The following is a 21,591-nucleotide window of genomic DNA, read 5'->3' as shown; positions in this document are numbered from 1 at the left end:
CGAAACGGCACATTTCACCCTGGAAAAAGGTTGCATAGCGGCACCATGGCAATGCACCCATGGGTGAAGACCAAGTAGTCAGGCATGGCAGAGCGAAACAACACAAATGACATATTCATGTGTAGTTATATGCAATCCAGAATTCAGGATCTAAATATAGTGCCATAAACTAATGCCTTGTGTATGGTCATGCACCACCATGTTGCTGTCTGAACTGACCAGCAGGATAGACTGGGAGAACTAATGCAGGGCCATATCAATCCCACTTTATGGTAGCAACAGTTTGTTTCATTATTTTGGATTCTAATATCAAGGGTGTTTACTGTAAGCATCTTCATCATCTGCTGCATGTTCATATGATGTATGGAACATGAAAGCATCGTCCCATCCAGTAATGTCTCTGTGGTTTCTGTGGCCTCGGTTGCATCGTGGCATTTTTCCTGGCATGCATGGTGTGTTTGTAACCCCCTTCTGAAGCTCTGAAGGTGGTCGCAGTTTAAGTATATTAATCAGACCCAAGCATTCAGACACTGACTCTGAAGAAAAGTGAATAAACAAAATTTGAAAGGCTGGGTGAGTTGGAGTAGAATGGAAAGAATTATTTTCTCTCTCCAATGCAGTTATTATGTTGGAGAAAAAGAGAGTGTGAGAAAAAAAAGACAGAGGGGAAAAAAGTGAGTGAAAAATATGGAGTCTGCAGAGACACTGATGTGCCTGCTTATCTGCTTATTTGCAAATTAGCAACGCAGTGAAATTCATGAAAGTTTAAATGCATGAGCATAACCACACATTTTTTGGGGAGGTCATGTCCCCCCCAATGCTAAGAAAATACCAATCTGTCCCCTCAATATACAAATATACATGTAACTAGATGCCTAAATAGGTAACATTAGCTTAGTAGATAAGGCAATGGCTAACGTTTCAGCTAACTGTTGCTATTGTATATTGTACACTGTTCTTTCTACATTTACTATATAGCTAGCTAAACAGCATGATAACACTAAAGCAAATAAAAATTAATACAAGCAGAGTATTCAATGTATCACATTAAAATGACCATCAAGGTCAGTCATTGTTCTTCTGGTAAAATAATGATATCTGGGAGAGGCCTGCTGAAAGCAGTGGTCAGGCAGGGACATGCAGATACAGATGATCAGGTGAGAAATTGGAATGCGAGACTAAACAGCATGATAACATTAGTTTTAATCCAGGCCTACATGTCAGCAGTAAATAAAACTAGTGATAAAATCAGAATATTCAAATGAAAATGATCATCAAGGTCAGTCATTGTTCCTCTGGTAAAATATCTGGTCACAATGCAGGCAGCACAGAGAGACAGGGGGCAGCCACTGTCTCAGAGAAATCACAGACTATTCCTTTAAATATGAATTCAAATGGTCAATGTATCCTCAAAACTATGTTTTAAATGTGTGAATTTTCATACATGAATATCATAGAATTGTGGGGAAAAAAAAAAATTCTGAGGGAGGGCTCCCATATAGACCCCCCCAATGCTCACATGTATCAGATCAAGTACTGTATATCGGTCCATAGTGATATAAAGTGCTCAACGTGTTAAATGTCAAGGCATTTCACATCAAAGTATTTCCTCAGTGATTATCTTGAACTTTATAAATGCAGCATGCTGTCAGCTGGATGCTTTTATACAAAGCACCTTGCAGTATCAATAGGAACATTTTCTTTTAATCACAGTTGATTTCAGTAATGACTAAGCCTTGAACATCTTTTACTCAAATGGAAGTCGGAAAAAGTGCCAAAGTGGACTTGAAAGAAGTGTTCAAAATCATTGACTGTACTGTTGGTATGTCACTTGACTGAGCCAGGAATCAATTTTCTGTTGGAAGTTTTGGTTTATGTGGATGCTACTGAAAGAATGATAGCAAGTTGACAGCTTGTATCTCCTATTAGTGGAATTATGCCTTTAGTAGTTTTGTATACTAGTAATTAGTTTATTTTCTTTGATGTATAAAAACTGAAATGGTAGGTTTACCATCTACCATAATCTAATCTAGATCATCTGATCTATGAAAGTTAAAGTGATTCCTTTTTCCAACACCATTCGGGGATATTGGCTTGATAAAGAGTAACTCCACCCCAGGAACATTTCCTCATCTACTTCATTTTCATAAGCTCATAAAAACAGCTCCCCCGTCAGCCCCCTGATTAAAATCTCCCATTACACAAATCTACATTTTCACAAGTAATGGCAAAATTCCGTTCCGCTGGTTAATATCCGCTTAATGAATGCAATGATTTCCCTTGTTGGATGAGATACAATGCGACATGCTCGACTGAAAACAATAAAGCACTTGGAAGAACCACAAATTTAGCTTTTTACTCTTTTTTTTTTTTTTTGCTTCTCCTGATTTGTAGACTTGAATGTCTTGATGAATGTGGCAGTAGGGGTGAGAGGTTATACTGATGATCACTTTATAATGACTGCCTGAGGTCCCTAAGCTGCCTCCTTTATGAGAGAAAGAGAAGATGATCTTGGGGAAGATAAAGAGAAGGAAACCCTTCACTAAGCCCTGCCCTGTTGCTAGTCTAGTACTGCATGTATACAGTTGATGTCAGACAGTAGACAAAAGCAGGCGTCTCAGTTTTTATAACAATCATTACTGCATTTACAACATCTATTGCATATCTGGCTTGTTGTGCATTTTCTCCTTATCCAAAGTTCGGTCTAAAGATAGAGGGTGTTATATGTTGTGCAGATTGTTAAGCCTTCTAAGGCAAATCATTTGAAATTTGCGATTTTTGGCTGCATGAGTAAGACTTGACTTGAAAGATTTTATCAGCTGTATCTAGCTGGCTAATTAACTAGAACTGCAACAATTAATCAATTAGTTGATGGACAGAAAATGTATCTACAACTATTTTGATAATCAAATGAAAATGCCAAATATTTATATGGTATTTTTCATGTTAGCAGAACCCTTGAAGCCCACTTCAGTTCAGATCTGCTACTGTTAAAAGTAATTTGGTGTTTCTCCAGTTTACATCAGTGAACCTATTACATTATTTCTAGCTTTGCGGACTTTGCTCGGCACATTTGCAGTGCAAAAAGAGACTGAGGAGAGAACTGAAGTCTGCTCCCGACAAAGATGTCAAATTTCCTTCAGAACTCCTCGGCTTGGCCTTCCCTTACTCCCCTCTTTCCTTTCAGATTAAACTTTCAGCAGGGCTGCGGCTGCCAAATTGGACAGCAGGAAACAGGAGGATTTGCCTGCTGCTGAGTCCAGCAGGAATGTGCATAAGCCCTTTTAGACTATGTAGGAAAAGTGGGAAGTTTCATGAAAAACAATTCCCTTGTAAGTTAGTACCCACAGGCTTTAGATTAGTTTTGATGTCTACCATCTATGTGACCAGATGATGATAAAGGCTGAAATCTACAAAGTAGTGGCACTGAATAATTGGATGAGTCACTTTGGAACTATTACCCACAAAGCAGCTCTACATAAGTCTGAAACTATGAGGTTTTCTACTGATATAACAAGCCTGTTACAGACTCATGGGAGCAAAGTGCAGAGAGCTTTGGTGGCAGGGAAGTTGTGAAAAAAAAGAATTCCCTTGTTCACCTGTTGGGTCCTTTTTAGCTGTGTCATGTTTGTTACCACTGTGGAAGTTCAAGATTAGTGCTGGCCTATATGTTTTTAATGCAATGTTATTGTTTCCATGCGTGTTACATTTGTAGATGCACATGCAGTATTATCATGAGGTGCTTCTTAAACAATAATTCTATAATTGTAACTGCAATATTCCTGCTAAATTGTTGTTTTTTAACATTGTGAGTCCGGTTTATTTGGCTCTGATTGGTTGATGTAGTTCGGGCCCTGAAGGGTTCAGTGTATATACTGTCTTGAAGGATTTGCTGACCTTTCCCTGGCTTATGTTGGTGAGTTCATGAATCCCCATTACCTCCCCTCCACTTCATCACCCACACTTTACATCTTCACTTTCACTGTTCTCTCAAATGACTTTGCTCAAGTTACTCTTTCTATTAATCTGTCAGCTACATAGACGTGCTTTTAACATTTTGCACTAGATATTTTAATCTAAGCAGACAGGGGATACAAATTGGACACTTCAAAGACTAGATCGCAGTAACCCAGTGTACAAAGGGAAACAAGAAGGCAATTACCCTCGTAGTTACCAGCTCAAAGCCCATGTCTCTGTCACAGTTGGGCAGGTGGATAATTTAGATGGCTTTTTCTTTTCACAAAGAGTTAGAGAAGAGCGTACATGATGAAAATGATCCCATGTAGAATTTGACTTTCTTTGTGTCCTTGTAGGATATTGCTGCCTTGAAGAAATGTGTGATTTTTTTTTTTTTTTTTTTTTTGGGTGATAACAGTAGTACTGAACTTTCTTTAAATACTATACACAATTATTTTATACCTTATTTTATAGTCAACCCTGAAGTGCCACATGGTGGGATGTTGCCACATAGAACAGTGCAAGGGCCAAAAGAGAACATATTACTCAGTTAGGGGTGAAGGATATGAATAATATATCACTTTATGTATCATTTTATATCACCGTATCAATAAATATCGTGACATAGTAAGGTATATCAAGGATGATAGAAAAAAAAAATCTGTAAATCCAATATAGTTGCAACCTTCATATACTTTGCTCAAGTGTACAACAGCTGTATTCTGTGATGGAGAAGAAAACATTTCTGATTCATTTTCCTTATTCAAACTTTGTGTAGCTGGTTTGATTGTCTCAGCTGTTGTCTGCCTTCTCATAAAGTGTTTCATCAGGAATGAAATGAGCAGAATCTGTTTTTGTTGTATATTTTCCATATTTAAACTCCTTTATGTTGATGATTTTTGGGGCGCTAGTGCAGTTCCTGTTCAAAATGTGCCTGTCCGAAACGGGAGACTTGTGCCCATCCCCTAAACGCCTCTCATGCAGACTATTGGTAGACGCTCCAATTTACTGATGATCCCTAAATGCCTGAGATGCAGGCTATTGGCACACTCTACAATTTATCGATGTTCCCTGAACGCCTCACACGCAGGCTATTGCTAGACACTACAATTTACCCATGCTTCTTAAACACCTCACATGCAGAATATCTGCAGATTACAATTTTGAGTTGAGTGGAAGTTGATTGTTGCTGACACATGCTTCACTATTTCTTGAACACACATACAAAGTTCCCACATGTGAGGAACGGGAATAGAGCTTAACTCTCTAAACTTTTTCCAATTCATTCTCTGTGGTAGTTCTCATCACTACGGGTATAGTTCCACTTCCAACCACAATGTGGGTTGCAATGGCTGTCCGTATTTCTGCTTGTTGAATCTATGTGCAGAAGAAGCAGCAGAAGCAACGTTGTTTATCAGGTATTTTTTATATATTTCTGAACGTGCTTGAGACGTTCAGCACTCAGTCTTGAAAGTAAAAATGTAGTTGTCGTCAACCACACTTGTTAGGTTGCCGAGGACTTCACCTGGTTCACTGTCTCTACTGTGTGTGCCGCACACACACGGAGGGCTCAGCCCCACCCACAGTGAACCATAGAGAACAGAGGAGAGTAGTGTGACCATAAATGACAGAAAAACCCAGGAGAGACTCTCACACTGAGCTGAAATTAAACGAGTGCACATAAATTTGGTAAATAACTTAAAAAAAGACAGTCTCTACTGCATTTTGCTGTTATTTATGGTTGCCATCTTGCTGCTTCTCTCCTTTCTCTGCTCTTTCTCATTCTGGCGGGGCTGCGCCCTCTGTGTGCAGCACAGCACAGCAGAGCAGAGACAGACAGCAGTGGAGAGTTGACAACAACTAAACTTGTTGCGTTACTGCAAGTGCAATAAAAGCTTCACGAGTAAAAAGCCAAGAAGAGTAATTTATCAATGTAATCCACGCAAAAGTTGGACAGACTCCAAATGACAACAAATATTGCCATAAAGAGTGTGATTTGCATCACAACGAAATAAACGATAGAGCATCATATGAAATGATAGACGTTTTTCTATCGTCACACAATATATATCATCATATCACACAGCCCTAATAGGCTAGTTTAGGCTGGACCAGCTCACCGTCTGTCCCATCTTGAGCAAACCCAGGATGGTCTGCATGTAGACCGTGTTCAGTAAATTAATGTTTAAATAAGTTTAAAAACTGCAGCAGACATGCTGTAACATTACCAGTCAACGGCCAGTCTCTGCTGTGGTTCACATCATCTAGTTTTAATGTGTGTGTGTTTGTGTTGCTGTGACATTACTGTCTCTGCCATTGTGTGTGTGACTTGAACCATTGTGAGGCTATGTGTTGAACATGTGTGTAAATTTGACCGGCAAAATATCGGATGTATGAGACTGATCAGGGCCAGTCACCGGTCATTGCCAGTCAGCTGAAAACCAGCCGTATTTGATCGGTGGCCGATCGATTGGTGCATCTATATCAAAAATACTATCTTTGCATCATGTTTTCTACATTACTTTTCCCATTCTAGGTTTGTCTGGTGCTCTTTTAATTGCATCATCTTGTTGTGCCCTCCTCTGCAGTGGATTAATGGCCCACAACTGGAAAATTAGCACCAACAGCTGTTTATCTTGATGACCCAACTACAAATATTCTCTTAACAGAAGTGGATGCAAACATGCATTCATTGGATTTTTGTTGTTGTTGTTGTTTTTGATTTTCTGGAAATTTGGTTAATTAGCACTACATTTGGATGGAAACTTGGCTATTGACTCTAATGGTGTTAAGAACTGTCGATTTGAGCGGCTGTTCTGTCTAAAATAAACCAGGACAAATCACAAAAGAAAATACTGCCAGCAGGTCTCTTCCTACAATGTATTTAAGGTAGACTACAGTGAATAATGATAGGATCGCCAGTGCACTCTAAGCATTCCTGTAGCAATACTGTATTATAGGGAGTTACCCACTGTGTGTACAGCCTGTGGATTTTGTTCTGTGTAATTGGGTCTGATAAAACACAGTTTTAATATAGGCTACACGTATCACAGCTTGCTGCACTGTTGTTCATTTCCTTTTCTTTATACAGACAACGGAATGTCATCAAATGACTTTACAGCAACACCAGTGCCTCCTGAGGTCCTTTGGCACCAGGCCTGAAGACAGGCATTTGGGCTAGGGTTTTTAGTCAGGGAGCTCATGTTGAGTGGAAGGCCCAGTCTGACCAGTAACCCTGTGAGGCAGAAAACAGAACACAGCAGATGTTTCGGTCTGGTGCCAAATAAGTTGGTAACCAGTTGTTCACTGCCAGCCAGACTGGTCTGAATTGGCTTGGGGAGAAGTCTTGGCTTTGTTTATTGCCGCTGGGCTCATTACAAAACAGGCTGAAATGTCATGATGGACCTGAAGCAACAGAGGAGGAGGAGGAGGAGGAGGAGGAGATGGGGTTGAAGCAACACAATTTAGTAAAACTTCTGTAGCTTCAACCCCATCAGTGGGAGCTGTGACATTGAGTGTAAACTCCTTAGTGTTACAAGGACTAACATGGTGGAACAAAGCCTCAAATACTGGGGCTAAGTACAAAACAACATGATATTCTTTCTTATTTAAATAGAAGTTGTGTCCATTATTATTAATAATGACAGTTAACCTTTTTGATCTTATTTAGCCTGACTGATATATTGAGTGACTGTTCTTTTCAGCTGACTTTGGCTTCTAATAGATACCTAAATTAGTGAGGTAATGTAGAAACAATGTCATTACTGCATGCTTTGTCCAGCACACTTCATTGTTAACAATAATCTGTACCAGCTGAGTTGGCGGAGAAGCATGACAGCTGCACTGGCATCGATGCTACATCCAATTTTATGACCACTGTTTGATAACCAAACGAAGGTTCCCTGCTTAAGAGTGGTGTATCATGTAACCATTTAAAGGGCCAGTTTACCCAGATTACTTAACTATTTTCTTACTTACCTCTAGTGGTACCTATGCATGCTCGCCATTCTCTGACGCACACACACACACACACACACACACACACACATCTGAGCTTTCCATCATCTCCCAGTCTCCCAGAGCTGACAGTTTATAAGACAGAGAGAGAGGAGACTGAATAATGACATCACATTTTCCTGCCTCGTGTGAATTCATACTGGAGAACTCCGAAACCTGTCGGCTAATGAAACTGGCACAGTGACCGAGCGAGGGAGCGCGAGTGTTTGAAAGAGAGAGATAATGGAAGAGGAGAAGGAGAGAGAGGTGTGTGAGATTGTGATGATAGATAGAGGAAGTTGGAGAGGGTGCAGTGAGAGTTCAGTCGAGTTAGGTAGAAAGGGGAGTGTACATGTATCTGTGCTGAGAGAAGAAGAGAGTTAGACTGTGTGTGTGTGTGTGTGTGTGTGTGAGTATTCAGCTGATGGAGTCTGTGTGTGCATGAGGCTGTGGCGATAATTCCCCAAATAAATAAACCTCTTCCTGGCCAATTTGTCTCAGATAAGCAGTGCCTGGCATCCCTAAACCTACTTCTTGGAAGTGCCAATTCAGCTTCATTTGATGCTGTTGGCATCATTTGAAAGGCTGCGCAGCACGGAAATGAAGGGAGGACGGCGGAAACTGACAGCAACAGACAGTGTTGTGTTGACAAGACCGACAGAGAAACAATACAAGCAGAGATATGAAAACTGACAACAGGTAAAGGCAGGACGGCGCCAGATTAACAAGGGAAAAAAGGAGATTTAGCAAGGGGAGAATACTCAGCACTGCTCTGAGAAAGCCGGTTGACAAGACAGCAGTGAAAGGCACCTAAAGGGTGAAAAGTGTACTTGTGCATCAGGGTTTAAATAGAACGATCAAGGAAAGATTAGGAAAAACACAGTAAGACAGTGATGGATGAGAACAAACAGATGGTTAGGTAGAAGAGGGAGCAGCAGATGAAAAGATGGAGGGTGTGTTGGAGCAGAAAGGAGATGGAGAGGGGAGACTGTTCAGGTGTGATCACAAGGTTATATCTAAACATGAAAGTAAACTGAAATTCTCAAGGTTGGGATAACATACACCAGACAAAGATAAGTCAATTGCAAGTTTAATTCTTTTTTTTTGATTTGAAGTTTCGACTGAAATTACAGATAGGAGAAATATTCTAGGTAGGCTGGACCAAGGGATGTCAGTCCTGGATAATTTTGCTTTTCAATTGACTTACACCCATTATCAGCAACTAACCATTTAATTTTTTAGAAAAGTTGTGATGTAGCTTTCATTTGTGAAAGCTGTCCAGCAGCCAGTGGTCAGAGCTAGCTTGTCTGCCCTGGCTAGCTTGAATCATCCCTCTTCTTCTCAAAGTGTTTTCAATGCCACAAAGTCACAGTTGCTCTTGATGGCATAATGTACTGGGGCACATGGCAGCATATCGGTCTCAATCATTCGGTACATCAACTGCGTGATGGCCTTGGACCGGCGAGCATCACACTTTTCCCCCACGGCTAGCATCGACGTGATCTTTGGCTGTGACTATGAGCCATCCTCGAACATGGCAGCCAGGTGCTTGTTCTTAATGTGGTACTGCATAATGTTAGTACTGCTACTAAACTGAAGAGTAGCATCACACAATTTACATTTGACTTTGTTGCCTTACTGGAGGAAATGGTCCCACACCAAGCTTCATTTAGGGCCTTTCTTTTTTTACCTCAGACTGCTAGCTATCAGCGAAGCCATTAGCAGAGTGCGTATGCAAATTAACCTATGGACCAACATGCATAACCAGTCAAAAATATTCTCCGTGGTTAACCATAATGGTTAACCATTGACATCCCTAGCTGGAGCACAAACATAAATTAGTGAGTCCAACTGAAACTTTTTTTGGTTTACTACAATGTACATATCTGCTCTGTAAATCACTTGTCCTGTGTTCTTCTTTGAGAAAAAAATCTGATACCAAAAGGGGGAGATTTAGGACTCTTTGAATTCATAATGGTACCCCCTAGTTTTACATTATTTCAATTAAATACCATTACATTTTCTGCTTAGGTAAAGGGAGACCATATTTCGATACAGTAAATGGTGTTCTTTCATAGGCAGAGTAGATGGTCACACTGAGCCCGATAGCATCCTGCTACACAAGAGCCACAGACTCTGAACCACAACCCACATAAGCTTTCCTGCTAAAGTCTCCTTCTTATCTAATCTACAAACATAAACACAAAGCTTGTCCTGCACTGTAGCTTGTTAAATTAGCCACCAAAGAAACATTCACCGGGGAAAAGTGCACTGCTAACATCAGGTAGCAGGCTAGATAGCTAATTAGCTGCTTAGCTGCAGAACGTTAAAAAGCATGTAAACATACCTGCAAATGTCACTTCAGTCCAGTTCGATGCTGGTTTTGTCTTTGCTTTTAAAATCCCTGTAAGTGAAACACTGTCTGTCCATGACTTGTAGCTACAGCAGTTTGTTTACTTTATCTGTTTACTATATCTTTATTCTGTACAATGTAATACCAGGAACCAAAGACCTCTTTGTTTCACTTTAATAATACAAAACTATTAACATTAGATTTCAAAAACATGTTGTTTGTTTTTGACTGCAAAGAGGGATGATTAAACATGATTTCAGTTTGACTTGGAGGTTAATTGTCATTTTTGATGAGATTACATAACTTTTAGTATATATAGTCTATAAAAATCTCATAACTTTATCTGAGACACTACATGTAAATAATTTTATCTGTACAACCTCACTCAGGGTCCTTGTATGATCCACCACACAGGATTATTAGGTATGGAAGTATTACTTGCTTAATCATTTAGGGGACATGTTACATAATTATTATATTATACTGATGTTATAATGAATCAATAATCATTGTTGAGGTAAGTTCTATAAAAGCACATCTAAAAAAGTAATGCAAATGACAGTTACTACATGTGATGATTGCAGGTTTTCTCCCACATTCAAAATGCATTTGACCAAGATCTCTTACCTCATCACCAATTCAGAGTAAGCGTATTTCAAAAAATGTGAAACTATTGCTTTAAAACATCTAACATTAACCCAAACAACATAGACGGTGTGAAGCAATACATAGAAGATATTATAGGACAGCTTTAAAACTTTATTTTAATTCAACTGAGGAACATGTAATGCAGCAGAAAAGGTTCTGTTGTTGTAATGTTTCAGCACAGCAGAAGAAAACAGTAGTTTAAGGTCACAGTCTGGGATATTGAATTATGAGACCTAGATACAGGTAACCCCTCTTGTATTAATAATGGCATCCAATGCACATATCAGACCATTATATTCTCTGTAGTATTTTTAAGTTTGTGTTAAAGCCCTGCTCAGGTTGAGCAACTACAAAATGGATAGTTGCAGTGACCGTCATCCACATGTATGTGAATAAGTGATAATATATTAAATTATATATTCCTAGATTATACTGTTTGCATTCACAAGAAAGATTTTTTTCTTTTTCATCAGAGTTGTTTATATGATATAATACCAGCCATAACAGAGTAGGGCTAGGTTGCTTATTGTAAATTTGCTTATAATGTCATTGAGACTGCCTGCTGAGGTATATAAATAAATCCAAAATAATTAGGATTGCACCTCCTGGTATTTTAGAAGGAAACATGGCTAAAATGCCAATAGTGTGAAGCTGCCATCTGTGGGTTAAATCACATTTCCATTTTTTTTCACAGAAGCGATGTTGATTTCCCACTCTGGTGTATCATTGTTGCAAACACAGAAGAAGCATTGTATTCAGGAGCTGTTATACAAAACCTTGACATCAAAGGAATATTCTCTCACTCAAGAAATTTGACAGGCCTCTATCTTTGCCTCAACGGCGTCACATTGCTATGACTGCCTAGAGCATACCTGTAGGTGATGAAAGTGACAGAAGGGAGGGAGATGGGGGTTGTTGGGTGCAGCAGAGGGGCTCTGCTTCACCAACAGTCGGGCCAATCTGTCAAGATCCGGCAGGCGGCCAGGGCATCTTGCTATCAGCCCTGCCTGCCTGACTGCAGTGTATTTTTAGAGTGATTTAGAGGTTCCTGTCTATAATGATTATAACACTGCAGCTCCTGCATGAAGCCAGACTCTCTCCTTTTGAATGGAGTCACAGATAAGAAGGGACAGTGGGGAGGCTCAGGAATTCCAGCAGCACACGCTGTAGCTGATACGAAATGAGCAAGGATTTAAAGGGCAGTGCCACTGACTTTAATCACAGGAATATGTTGTTAATGTATGTGCATTGAGCTGGACTGAATACAGCGAGCAGTAGTAGAGGGGGATCAAGATGATCTGATGAGATCTTAGAACACCTTGCTGCATTGTTTTACATATTAATGAGATTTCCTTGACTCTGCTGTTAGTCCTGAGTGCTTATAGGCATGCAGTTGTTTCTTTTTATGTGAAGGCAACTATGTTGACATCTCTCTACTAAAGGAAGGAATCTCTGTATCTCTGTCTGTATTTTGCGTATCTCCACAACCGTTCATCTGATCAACTTAACACTTGGCAGGTGTATGGCTGGGGACCCAAGGAAGTGCAGTGTCAAATTTGGTGCAGTTTGGACACGCAGTACGTTTTAATATTAATAAACTTTGAATAAACCAGAGATCAGCAAGCTGCTCCGCTCTGTGCAGGGGGCAGGGTGGAGCTTCAGGGCTCTGCCGATCGACTCCAGCGTGTCAGGGAGAGAGCAGAGACGAGGCGTGACAAGAGTCAGAAAAAAGTTCTCTGAAAAGGAAAAAGTAGACAGCAAAAACAGAAATTTTAATCAAGAATGGACTCTACGACCTTGTGTCTAGACAGAAAGCATAGCGTTAGCAGCACGTTGAGCAGATCAGCAGCTAGTTTCTACACAGGAGGTGTTCAGGTACATGGTGGAGCGTAGGTCACCCACGCTTTGGAAGCGCTCAGAGCCCAAAAGCAGTTTGTCTCATATGCTCTGAGACCACTCAAATCTGAACTGAAAGCACAGGAAAAAATGATCTAAGAGCCCAATATGATCAATCCACTTTATTTCAGGATGCAGCCCTTATTTTATTTAAAATGAGAAAAGAACATTGATTTAATATTGGAGTACTTATAATTTATAACATCTTTGTGTAATAGACTGTTGTGCAACACAACATTAACTTTAACTGTTAACCGGTCAGAACTGAACTGAGAAATCTTGGCTTTTCTAAATGCAGATAACATTCCTGACTGTCAAAACACCTGCAGAAATGAGATGAGTATCTCTCTTTAATTATCTATCTCATTAGCATAACTGTATATCTTGACATGACGTTATCTGCCGCAGTAGTGTTAACACTAATATGGAGACCAGACACATGTAGATATTCACAACTAGGGTGAGATCAGCGGTGCAAAATGATAACGTATAATGAAAATATATCAGCTCTTAAAGCAGGAAACTGTAATTATTAACATTCACCATTAGGGCTGTCCCTGACTCAGGATATTCACAGTCAACGGAGTTGGCGCCTCAAACCGATGCATTGACTCGGTCAAATCTGCACAGTCAGAGAAATAAAAAGTGTGCATCATGGTATTAGTTCAGTCCTAAAATCCAAGTGCAGCTGGGAGTGTCTCTCCTGCTGGCTGGAGAGGATAAAGACTGACTGACTTGGTGTTTGGGTGTGTAAAATGATCAAATCTCCTGTCCTCAGGGAATGTGATTGTGATAGCGCTTTCAACACCTGGAGTTTAAAAAGCACAAGAGTAATGGCTTTGCATTATTCTGAGATAGCAGTCCCAAAACTGGAGTTCAAACTTGCTGACCTGTGTAGTATTATATTGATGAGCAGTATTAACTGTGAAATACAACAGTGAGTAGCACCAACAGTACTTGATGAGTCGCTTAAAGTGACAATAAGTAAGATTATTATTTCTGCGGTGCACAAAATAACTATAATATATTTGCTAGGCTTTATGGGGGTGGTTGATCAATGACCGCGACTCAACAGTTACTCAGCTGCTATCTGAGATTTTTTTGGCTTTCAAAACTGGCTCATACAGCATAACTCTTATTGACAGAGAACTGTGATTAAACATCAGTGACCAGAATCACAACGTTTTTCACTGTCCACAATATCTACAGCATGACTCTCAAGTGAATAGGGTAAATGATAGTCATTATCTTTTTACGGTGATGTGACACCTTTGATATTGGACTTCTGCATTAATTAGCTTTATGCTTCATCTCTGCTGTGAGTTATTAGCCTAATTGCGTCAGTTGCGGCGTGCTGTATTTCAGGTGGCACAGATCGGAGGCACAACAACGCTGGAATTCCTACTATCCTCATTACAGGTGCTGGTTGATATAGGTCATACATCATCTAATGGCTGTAAGAATAATTAATTTGAACCCTTATCCAGTGTTAACTGAGCATACAAGCTGAGTGTGCTACATGCTACACCTGGAGGACACTGAACAGCCTCAGTGAAGCAGTTGGTGTCTCTGCAGTCCTGATGCTGCCTCTTCAACCTCCATATTAACAAGTATTGGCTCTAAGGAGCGGAGGAGTGGAGTGCACTCTGGGGATTTGAAATCTATGTGTAGCATATTGTTGAGATACATATGCATATTAATCATTTGAAATAGTCTCATTTGTTTTTTTGTTTTTTTTTTCTTCTTCTTCTTCTTCTTCTTCATGGGGAATTCAATATTCCCCAGTCCCCTGGCTTGTCCAGCGTGTCTTAAAAGACAGAGATATTGATCAGAGCAATTTATGAGTTGGAAAAAAAGAGAATAGAGGGCTGATAGCTATCTTTGGTATTGTTTGATGACTGACTAAAGTAGTCAGTAGCATAACAAGTTTTGAGGCTGTCTAATATCTCTTTTGCTCCTTTTAAATCACATTTTCTTTTTGTCTCAACTGTCTTTTTTTTCTTTTTCTTCTAATTTCTGTCTTATACCTCTTGTTCCTTTTGTGCTCTGCGCCCTCCATATGTTATTTTTCTTCTCTATACTTAATTCTACCAGAACTTCTCTCTAGTTCTCACTACAAACTCACACTGGTTTCCTTGTCCACCAGTTCTCTGCTGAGAGCAAGGGATGGAGAGTTAGAAAGGGCAGAAGCATGATGTTCTAGACAGCTGTTACTTACTGAAGCATCCTTCCAACCCCAGAGCAACGTTCTCCCCCTTTGTCCAGCCAGAGAGAAAAGGGAAGAAAGATTATTCAAAAAAATGTATGAGAGAGCTGAAGAATCAAGTGTGGGTGTGTAAGGAGGACAACAGACTCATTTGCAGTCAGTGTCCAGTGTTCCTCCGGTCACCTCATGTCACAGTGCCTCACACTGGTCCGGGGATAACGTTGCACAAATTACTTGGAAAAAATGGTTTCACCGTCCTAAGATTGGTTTAACATATTCTTACACCTTACTATCTTTCAGTGATTGTCACCTACTGGGCACAATTTACAGCTCTTTCTATTTGGAGTTTGCATTTACTCCCTATCTCCATGGGTCTGTCTCTGATGAATGTGCAGTCAAATCCAAGTTTTAATTGCATATATTAAAATTAATCTCAGTCATTTCTTATTTTTCACTGCAACTAAATGTGTTCTCCTTTACAAATTAGACCCATTGTGTTTTATGATTAGTTTTCCATGAGTTAGTCCTAGAGGTGCATTTTTTTTTTATGAAACAAATTGCTTAGTGTGTGGCTGGACAAATGAATCTCATTTTCCTATCTGTTTTACTACGTGTCTTGTCCAGGTAACTCCCAACTGGGTGCGACCATTGTGGATGCCTTAGACACCCTGTACATCATGGGTCTGCATGACGAGTTCAAGGACGGCCAAGAGTGGATCGAACAGAATCTGGACTTCGGTGTGGTCTGTACCTACTTTGCTTTTATACACGTGCAAAATGTTTGCAACAGTGGTTTAACATTAACAATATAATCAGGAAACTCTGGACATAATGCACCAGAGTTTGGAAGGAGCCTCACATTTGACTCATTCACATTAGTTCAAATGGCATTATTCACTTAACACATGAGCCTTGCTTTTAGAGTGAACACTTTGTGATTTGATTACCTCTATATCCATTACTCTAAATTTTTTTATGTGAAAATGCTTTTAAAGTATATTAGGACTTTAAAGGACAGGTTCACCCATTTTTCAAGTCTGTCTTAAAACAACAGTCAGGTGTCCACATGGCTATTAAAAGATCCCCTTCAAATGTGCTTTCAATGGAAGTGATGGAGGCCAAAATCCACAGTGTGTCCACACAGTCATTTTGTGAAGAAATGAGGCTTCAGCAGTCTGAGTTAGTCATATCATGTGGATATCTGCCACATTTTCAGTCTTTTTAGCATCAGATTCCCTCTTTGTGTTTCCTCGGACAGTGTTTCCCTGTTGAGTTGTGGTGGAAGAATAGTAACAAAAAGAGGAACTTTGGCACTAAAAAGACTGAAACATTGAAAGATATCTACTTGATTTGACTCATTTTAACAGCCAAAGCATCATGTTAGCTTCAGCTAAACTTTTAAATACATTTTTGCACAGAAGGAGGACTGCAGATTTTGGATCCAATCACTTACATTGTAAGTGCATTATGAAGGGATTTTCTGATGGCTGGTATGAAAAGGAGGAATGATTATGGTAAGAAAAACAATGTCGATATGGACACCTGACTGTTAGTTCAAGACAGACTTGAAAAACTGTAAACCTGTCCTTTAAGAATCAAATATCTCAATTTCCTATCAAGGTAGTTGGTACAGTACACTGACTTTCAAGGCAATGCTCAGCCAAGTATTCTTGAAAGTCTTCCCTGGCTGATATATTATGCTGAGCAGTGAGTGAGACCGAAATAATCATGTAGCATGGCAACATTTGACAATAGATAATTCACAGATGTTTCTCAAGTATAGAAGGATTCCAGTGCCTGATGATGGCAGTGTTAACACCACACAATTTATATTGCAACCCATTCAAAATATAACAGATGCTACAGTCTGTTGTTTGTCATATTTTTTAAAAGAATCACCTACATTTTTGCCTGAAATGAAAGCATTTGTCATTTGTCTCTCTTGTCATCTGTCTCACACATATACAGAACTTCTTATAGTTCTGTATATGTGTATGGGGGGGGGGGGGAATAGCATTCATGTTTAATAACATTCATCATCACAATAATGTCAAGCAAAACAATTAGTTATATATTATTCAGCGTTATTTCTTCATTCTCTGCTAAATGTCTGTTTACATTCATAACCACCAACCCTCATCTCTCTCTTTCTGTCCTTTTCTATCCATTTTTCATGCTACTCGTTCTCCTCTCACCCTCCTCTGTTAACAGCCTCCTCTGTTTTGTCTGTCTTGTTCATCACATCTGTAGCTCTCCTCATTTATTTCTGTTTCAATCCTCACCTCCTATTACCCGCTTCCTTCCTCTTTTTTTCTCCTGTCAGTCACCTCCATCCACCCTCTTTTTTCCCCTTCTATTATTTTTTCCCGTGCTCTCTGCATGCTCTTATGACCCCCTTGTCTTCGTCCTACCGTACCTTTTTATTGTCCATTTTCTTTTTCTCTATTTGTTACTCTTTCAGTTTTCTTCTTTTCTTTCTTCTTCAATAACCTCTCAGCAGTCCCTGGACTGAGTCAGTTTATTGTGTTCAGTCTTCCCTCTTTCATTACATTCAACAATCAAATTTTATCTGTCCCTCTATCCATCATCTTCTATTTCAAATATAAAACACATTTTTATATTTGTTTTGATCCTTCTTTCCTTTCTATGATTTGTTTTTTTCTTCTATCCTTTGTTCTGCCCATATTTATTCACACCTAACTTGCCCTCTTTCCATTTATCACTACACATGTCATAGGTGCAGGGATCCCTCTTCTATCATTTTACTATCCCTACAATTCCCTTAATCCTTTGTTCTACATAACCTCCTGTCTTCTCTTCCTTTTTCTCTCTGCTTCCCCATTAGGGTCAAGTTGTCATCTCCCATTTCTTCCCCTTTTTTCTGATCTTTCTCCTCCAGATTTGCCTTTAAATTATTATTCTGTCCCTGTATACTTTCCTTGTGCTTCCTTTCTTCTCTTTCTTTCCTTACTTTTCTGCCTGTTCCAATTTCTGACTTGTTAGTCTCCTACTGGGGCAATCACAGGGCAGCTAGCAGGTAGACAGAGGGGATCTAACAGTGTGACACTCAGAGGGCTAATTAAGCCTTGGATCACTGTGGTCATGGAAGTGGAAAGAGGGATAGAGGAAAGAATTGGGATGGAGAATGGGGGAGAAAGGAAAATGAGAAAGGCTTAGATTGAATGGAGTACGAGGGAGAAATTTGGTCTGGAGAGATGGAGGTAGAGAACCAAAGAGGCAGCAAGAGAAACATGAAGGAAGAGGTATCGGGAGAGAAAGAGGGAGGAAGGAAAGAGGCAGACTAGTGAAAATCAATCAAAGACTATGGAGACAGGGGTTAGATGGATAGACCAAGGAAAAGATGGGGGAAGAAAGATCAGCAGTGAAGACAAAATGAAGGGCATCCAAATCAAATGAGCAGTGGAGATGATTATGGGAAAGAAGTAAAGAAACAGAGAAGAAGAAAAGACATCGAAAGACAATTTGGAGAGGAGGAACAGGGGTCAACACCTTTTCGTCAAAGGAACACTGTTCTTCCAAAAGATATTCCCTCATTTGGTTCTTTGATGATGGTAGTGGAGAGCGCTCACACGTCAGTCCAAAATCTCCCATAGGTGATCAGTTAGGTTGAGATCTGATGACTGCAAAAGTCATCGCATATGATTCACATCATTTTCATACAAACCATTCAGTGACCCCTGGTGCTTTGTGGATGGGGTCATCCTGGAAGAGACCACTCCCATCAGGATAGAAATGTTTTATCATAGGGTAAATTTGATGACTCAGAACAACTTTGTATTGATTTGTAGTGACCCTTCCCTCTAAGGGGACAAGTGGATCCAAACCATGCCAGCAAAATGCCCCCCAAAGCATAACAGAGCCACCGGATCCCCTCACTGTAGGGGTCCAGCATTCAGACCTGTTCTGTTCTCTTGGTGTAAGCCAAACATTCACTCACCACTCGAGAATATGGTGAAGGATCACATATCACTTTTTTCCACATCTCTGTAGATCAGTACCTATGGTTTTTGCACCACTGAACTCTCAAATGTGCATTAATCTTTGTAATGAGGGGTTTATGCACTGCAACCCTATTGTAATATCCCTCTCTATGTAATTGTCAACAAACTCTTCTTGGTGACACAGTCTGATCACATCCTGCATTGATATTCTCAGTCACCTGGGGAAGAGTTGCTTTTTTGTTTTTCCTTACATATTGCATTAATGCACAAGCATCAAGGTCATCAAATGTGTGCTCTTGACCAGAATTTCTGACGGTATTCACTGATGTCTCTCCCATAGATCTAAATGCAGATGTCACTTTAGTCACTGTTACTGTGACTAAAGTCACAAAGACTGCCAGCTGAGCAGTCTTTGTGACTGAAGCTCCTGCCATCCATTGCCCCAACAATGAACCCTCTTTCAAGGTCACTTAGATCTTTTCCTCTTGACATCTTGATACAAAAGCAGAATCAACTGGGCCTGCTTAGCATTTTTATACATGCATGATTGGATGTTAAGTGCTTAATTGTACCATGCAGTGCACCTGTGTGGAAGCATCTGCATTTGTTATGTTTCTCCGCTCATTTATTCATTTATTCATTTATATATATGAGATTAGATTTGCTAAATGTTTCTTCTAAGTGCATTAGGGGATGATATAACCTGACGCATCAGATGGTTTGTAACACAGAGCTATCTGAGAAGTTATCCTTGGAAACTGTTTGGAAAAGGGCAGGCGCTTTAAAAAAAATACTAGACAGGTGACTGAATGAACCATCTGTCTATCACCATCTAACCTTGCGAGGCAGCTGGATTTGCAAGATATGGAGATCAGGCAAGAATCTTTATAGGACGCTGATTGGTCCAGACCACTGATGGACACAAGCGCATAACTTGAAGCCTGACTAGATGGATTCTTGTGTGAACTTGTGAACTTGTGATCTTGTGATGTTGTGAATTGTCGTGAATCCAGCTGCCTCGCAAGGTAAGGGGTGATAGAATAAGGCAATTACAAATACAGGTAAAGGAAGGACATTTGGATGTGAAGCTGAGAGAGAGTGGAAAAGTAAATAAAAGTAGATCAGGTCAAACTAATTAATGCAGATAACATTTTCACCTGACAATGCAAATATTTAAACTCATCAAATACAAGTGTTCAAGTGAAAATTTTGCAAAAAAGTGTGTATTCTCGGAGAGAATGATATCCAAAATGACTGCAAGAGCAGCTGTTCTAATAAAACCTGCCATGGCAACAAACAATATAAGATTTGTGCCTTCTGAAAAAGGTGGAGCATTATAAAATGTATAACAAATGCAATAACAATGACAGGAATATGAGACAATGAGAAGATATTGCAAACGTGTTTGAGGTGAGTAATAAGAATCAGTGGCAGGAGAAGAGAGGAGAAGCCCTGCAGTTACACACGGGGAGACTGGAGAGAAGAGATTAGGGAGGAGAGAGAGAAGAGGGGATGAAACTTGAAGCTCCTGTTAACGAGTGAAAGAAAGAGGGAGGTGTGTCGCTAGGCTTTCATTAAGGACTTGGTTTGATGCTCTTATACCTGCATGCATTAGGCAACTGATTCAGGCATTAGCTTGCAGCTACTGTAACATTCATGAAATGTTAAGCTAGCTTAGTCTGAATCTCAGCAACATGGCCATGGCATTACTCTGGCTTTTGCTCAGGCCTTTTACAAAAACAGGTAATTCCCTAGCTCATGAGGAGCTATATTTTTCAAGCCTGCAGTGGCCTGGCACCCTTGTGAAAATTAAAGATTTGTTCAACCGAAAGGTGCAGACATAGCCAGCCTCTCTAGTCAGAGCTCTTAGGCTGGGAAAAGGGGATAGAATGGAATTCCAGTGATTTCCAGCATGGAGATATAAGACATCACTCTTAGTCAAGTTTAACCACTCACCTGTGCATATGTGTGTGTCACCACTGTCAGGGCCAGTTTTACCTTTATAGTCAGAATGTTTTTGGACTTTGTCACTTTTTCAATTAATAGTTTAAGATAAGGACTGACGTTTGATTAGTTATTTACTTATGTTTGTATTTATCAGTTATGATAACATACTCACCAAAGTGATTGCTGAGATCAAGGAACAAGGTGACATTGCTTCAACAGTGTCTGACGGATCAAGAAACAAAATAATCAACAGTTTAGCCAGATTATTCAAACCAGAGGTTCCCAACCCCCAGGCCACAGACCCATACTGGCTCTTTGAACATTTGCTACCAGGCTGTGATGAAACCGTATGATTTGTCAAAAAAAAGCTGAATAATAATTATAACTTCATAGGCTATTTTTTTTCTGTAAAGACCTTGAGCTTGGCACCATCTGTGCTGCGTTTTCCCCCATCACTCCCTGTCATGTCATGCCCCCCCTCTCTCTTTCCCTCTCTCTATTTCTGTCTCACAAGTTTTGGTACAGATCATTCCTGAACCATAACTTGTGAACAAGGTGATAATGATGATAGATTCAGGACCAAGGTTTTGCTAACTGGGGTGTTTTGTTTACAACCTGTATGATTG

General features: G+C 39.9%; 1 protein-coding gene across 4 annotated transcripts in view; it reads left to right on the top strand.

Moving 5' to 3' along the window:
- man1a2 (mannosidase, alpha, class 1A, member 2) overlaps positions 1-21,591 on the top strand; it is a 148,126-nt gene that overhangs the window by 63,783 nt on the left and 62,752 nt on the right. For all 4 annotated transcript variants that reach the window (XM_044365186.1, XM_044365183.1, XM_044365184.1 and 1 more), the window contains one exon: positions 15,681-15,799. In XM_044365186.1, coding sequence (XP_044221121.1) covers positions 15,681-15,799 — 119 coding nt within the window. The remainder of the gene's footprint in view (positions 1-15,680; positions 15,800-21,591) is intronic.

This window comes from Thunnus albacares, chromosome 11 (assembly GCF_914725855.1).
Source record: "Thunnus albacares chromosome 11, fThuAlb1.1, whole genome shotgun sequence".
Classification (NCBI taxonomy): domain Eukaryota; kingdom Metazoa; phylum Chordata; class Actinopteri; order Scombriformes; family Scombridae; genus Thunnus; species Thunnus albacares.
Note: the sequence above shows the minus strand (reverse complement) of the source record. Positions and strands in the feature narration are given on the sequence as shown.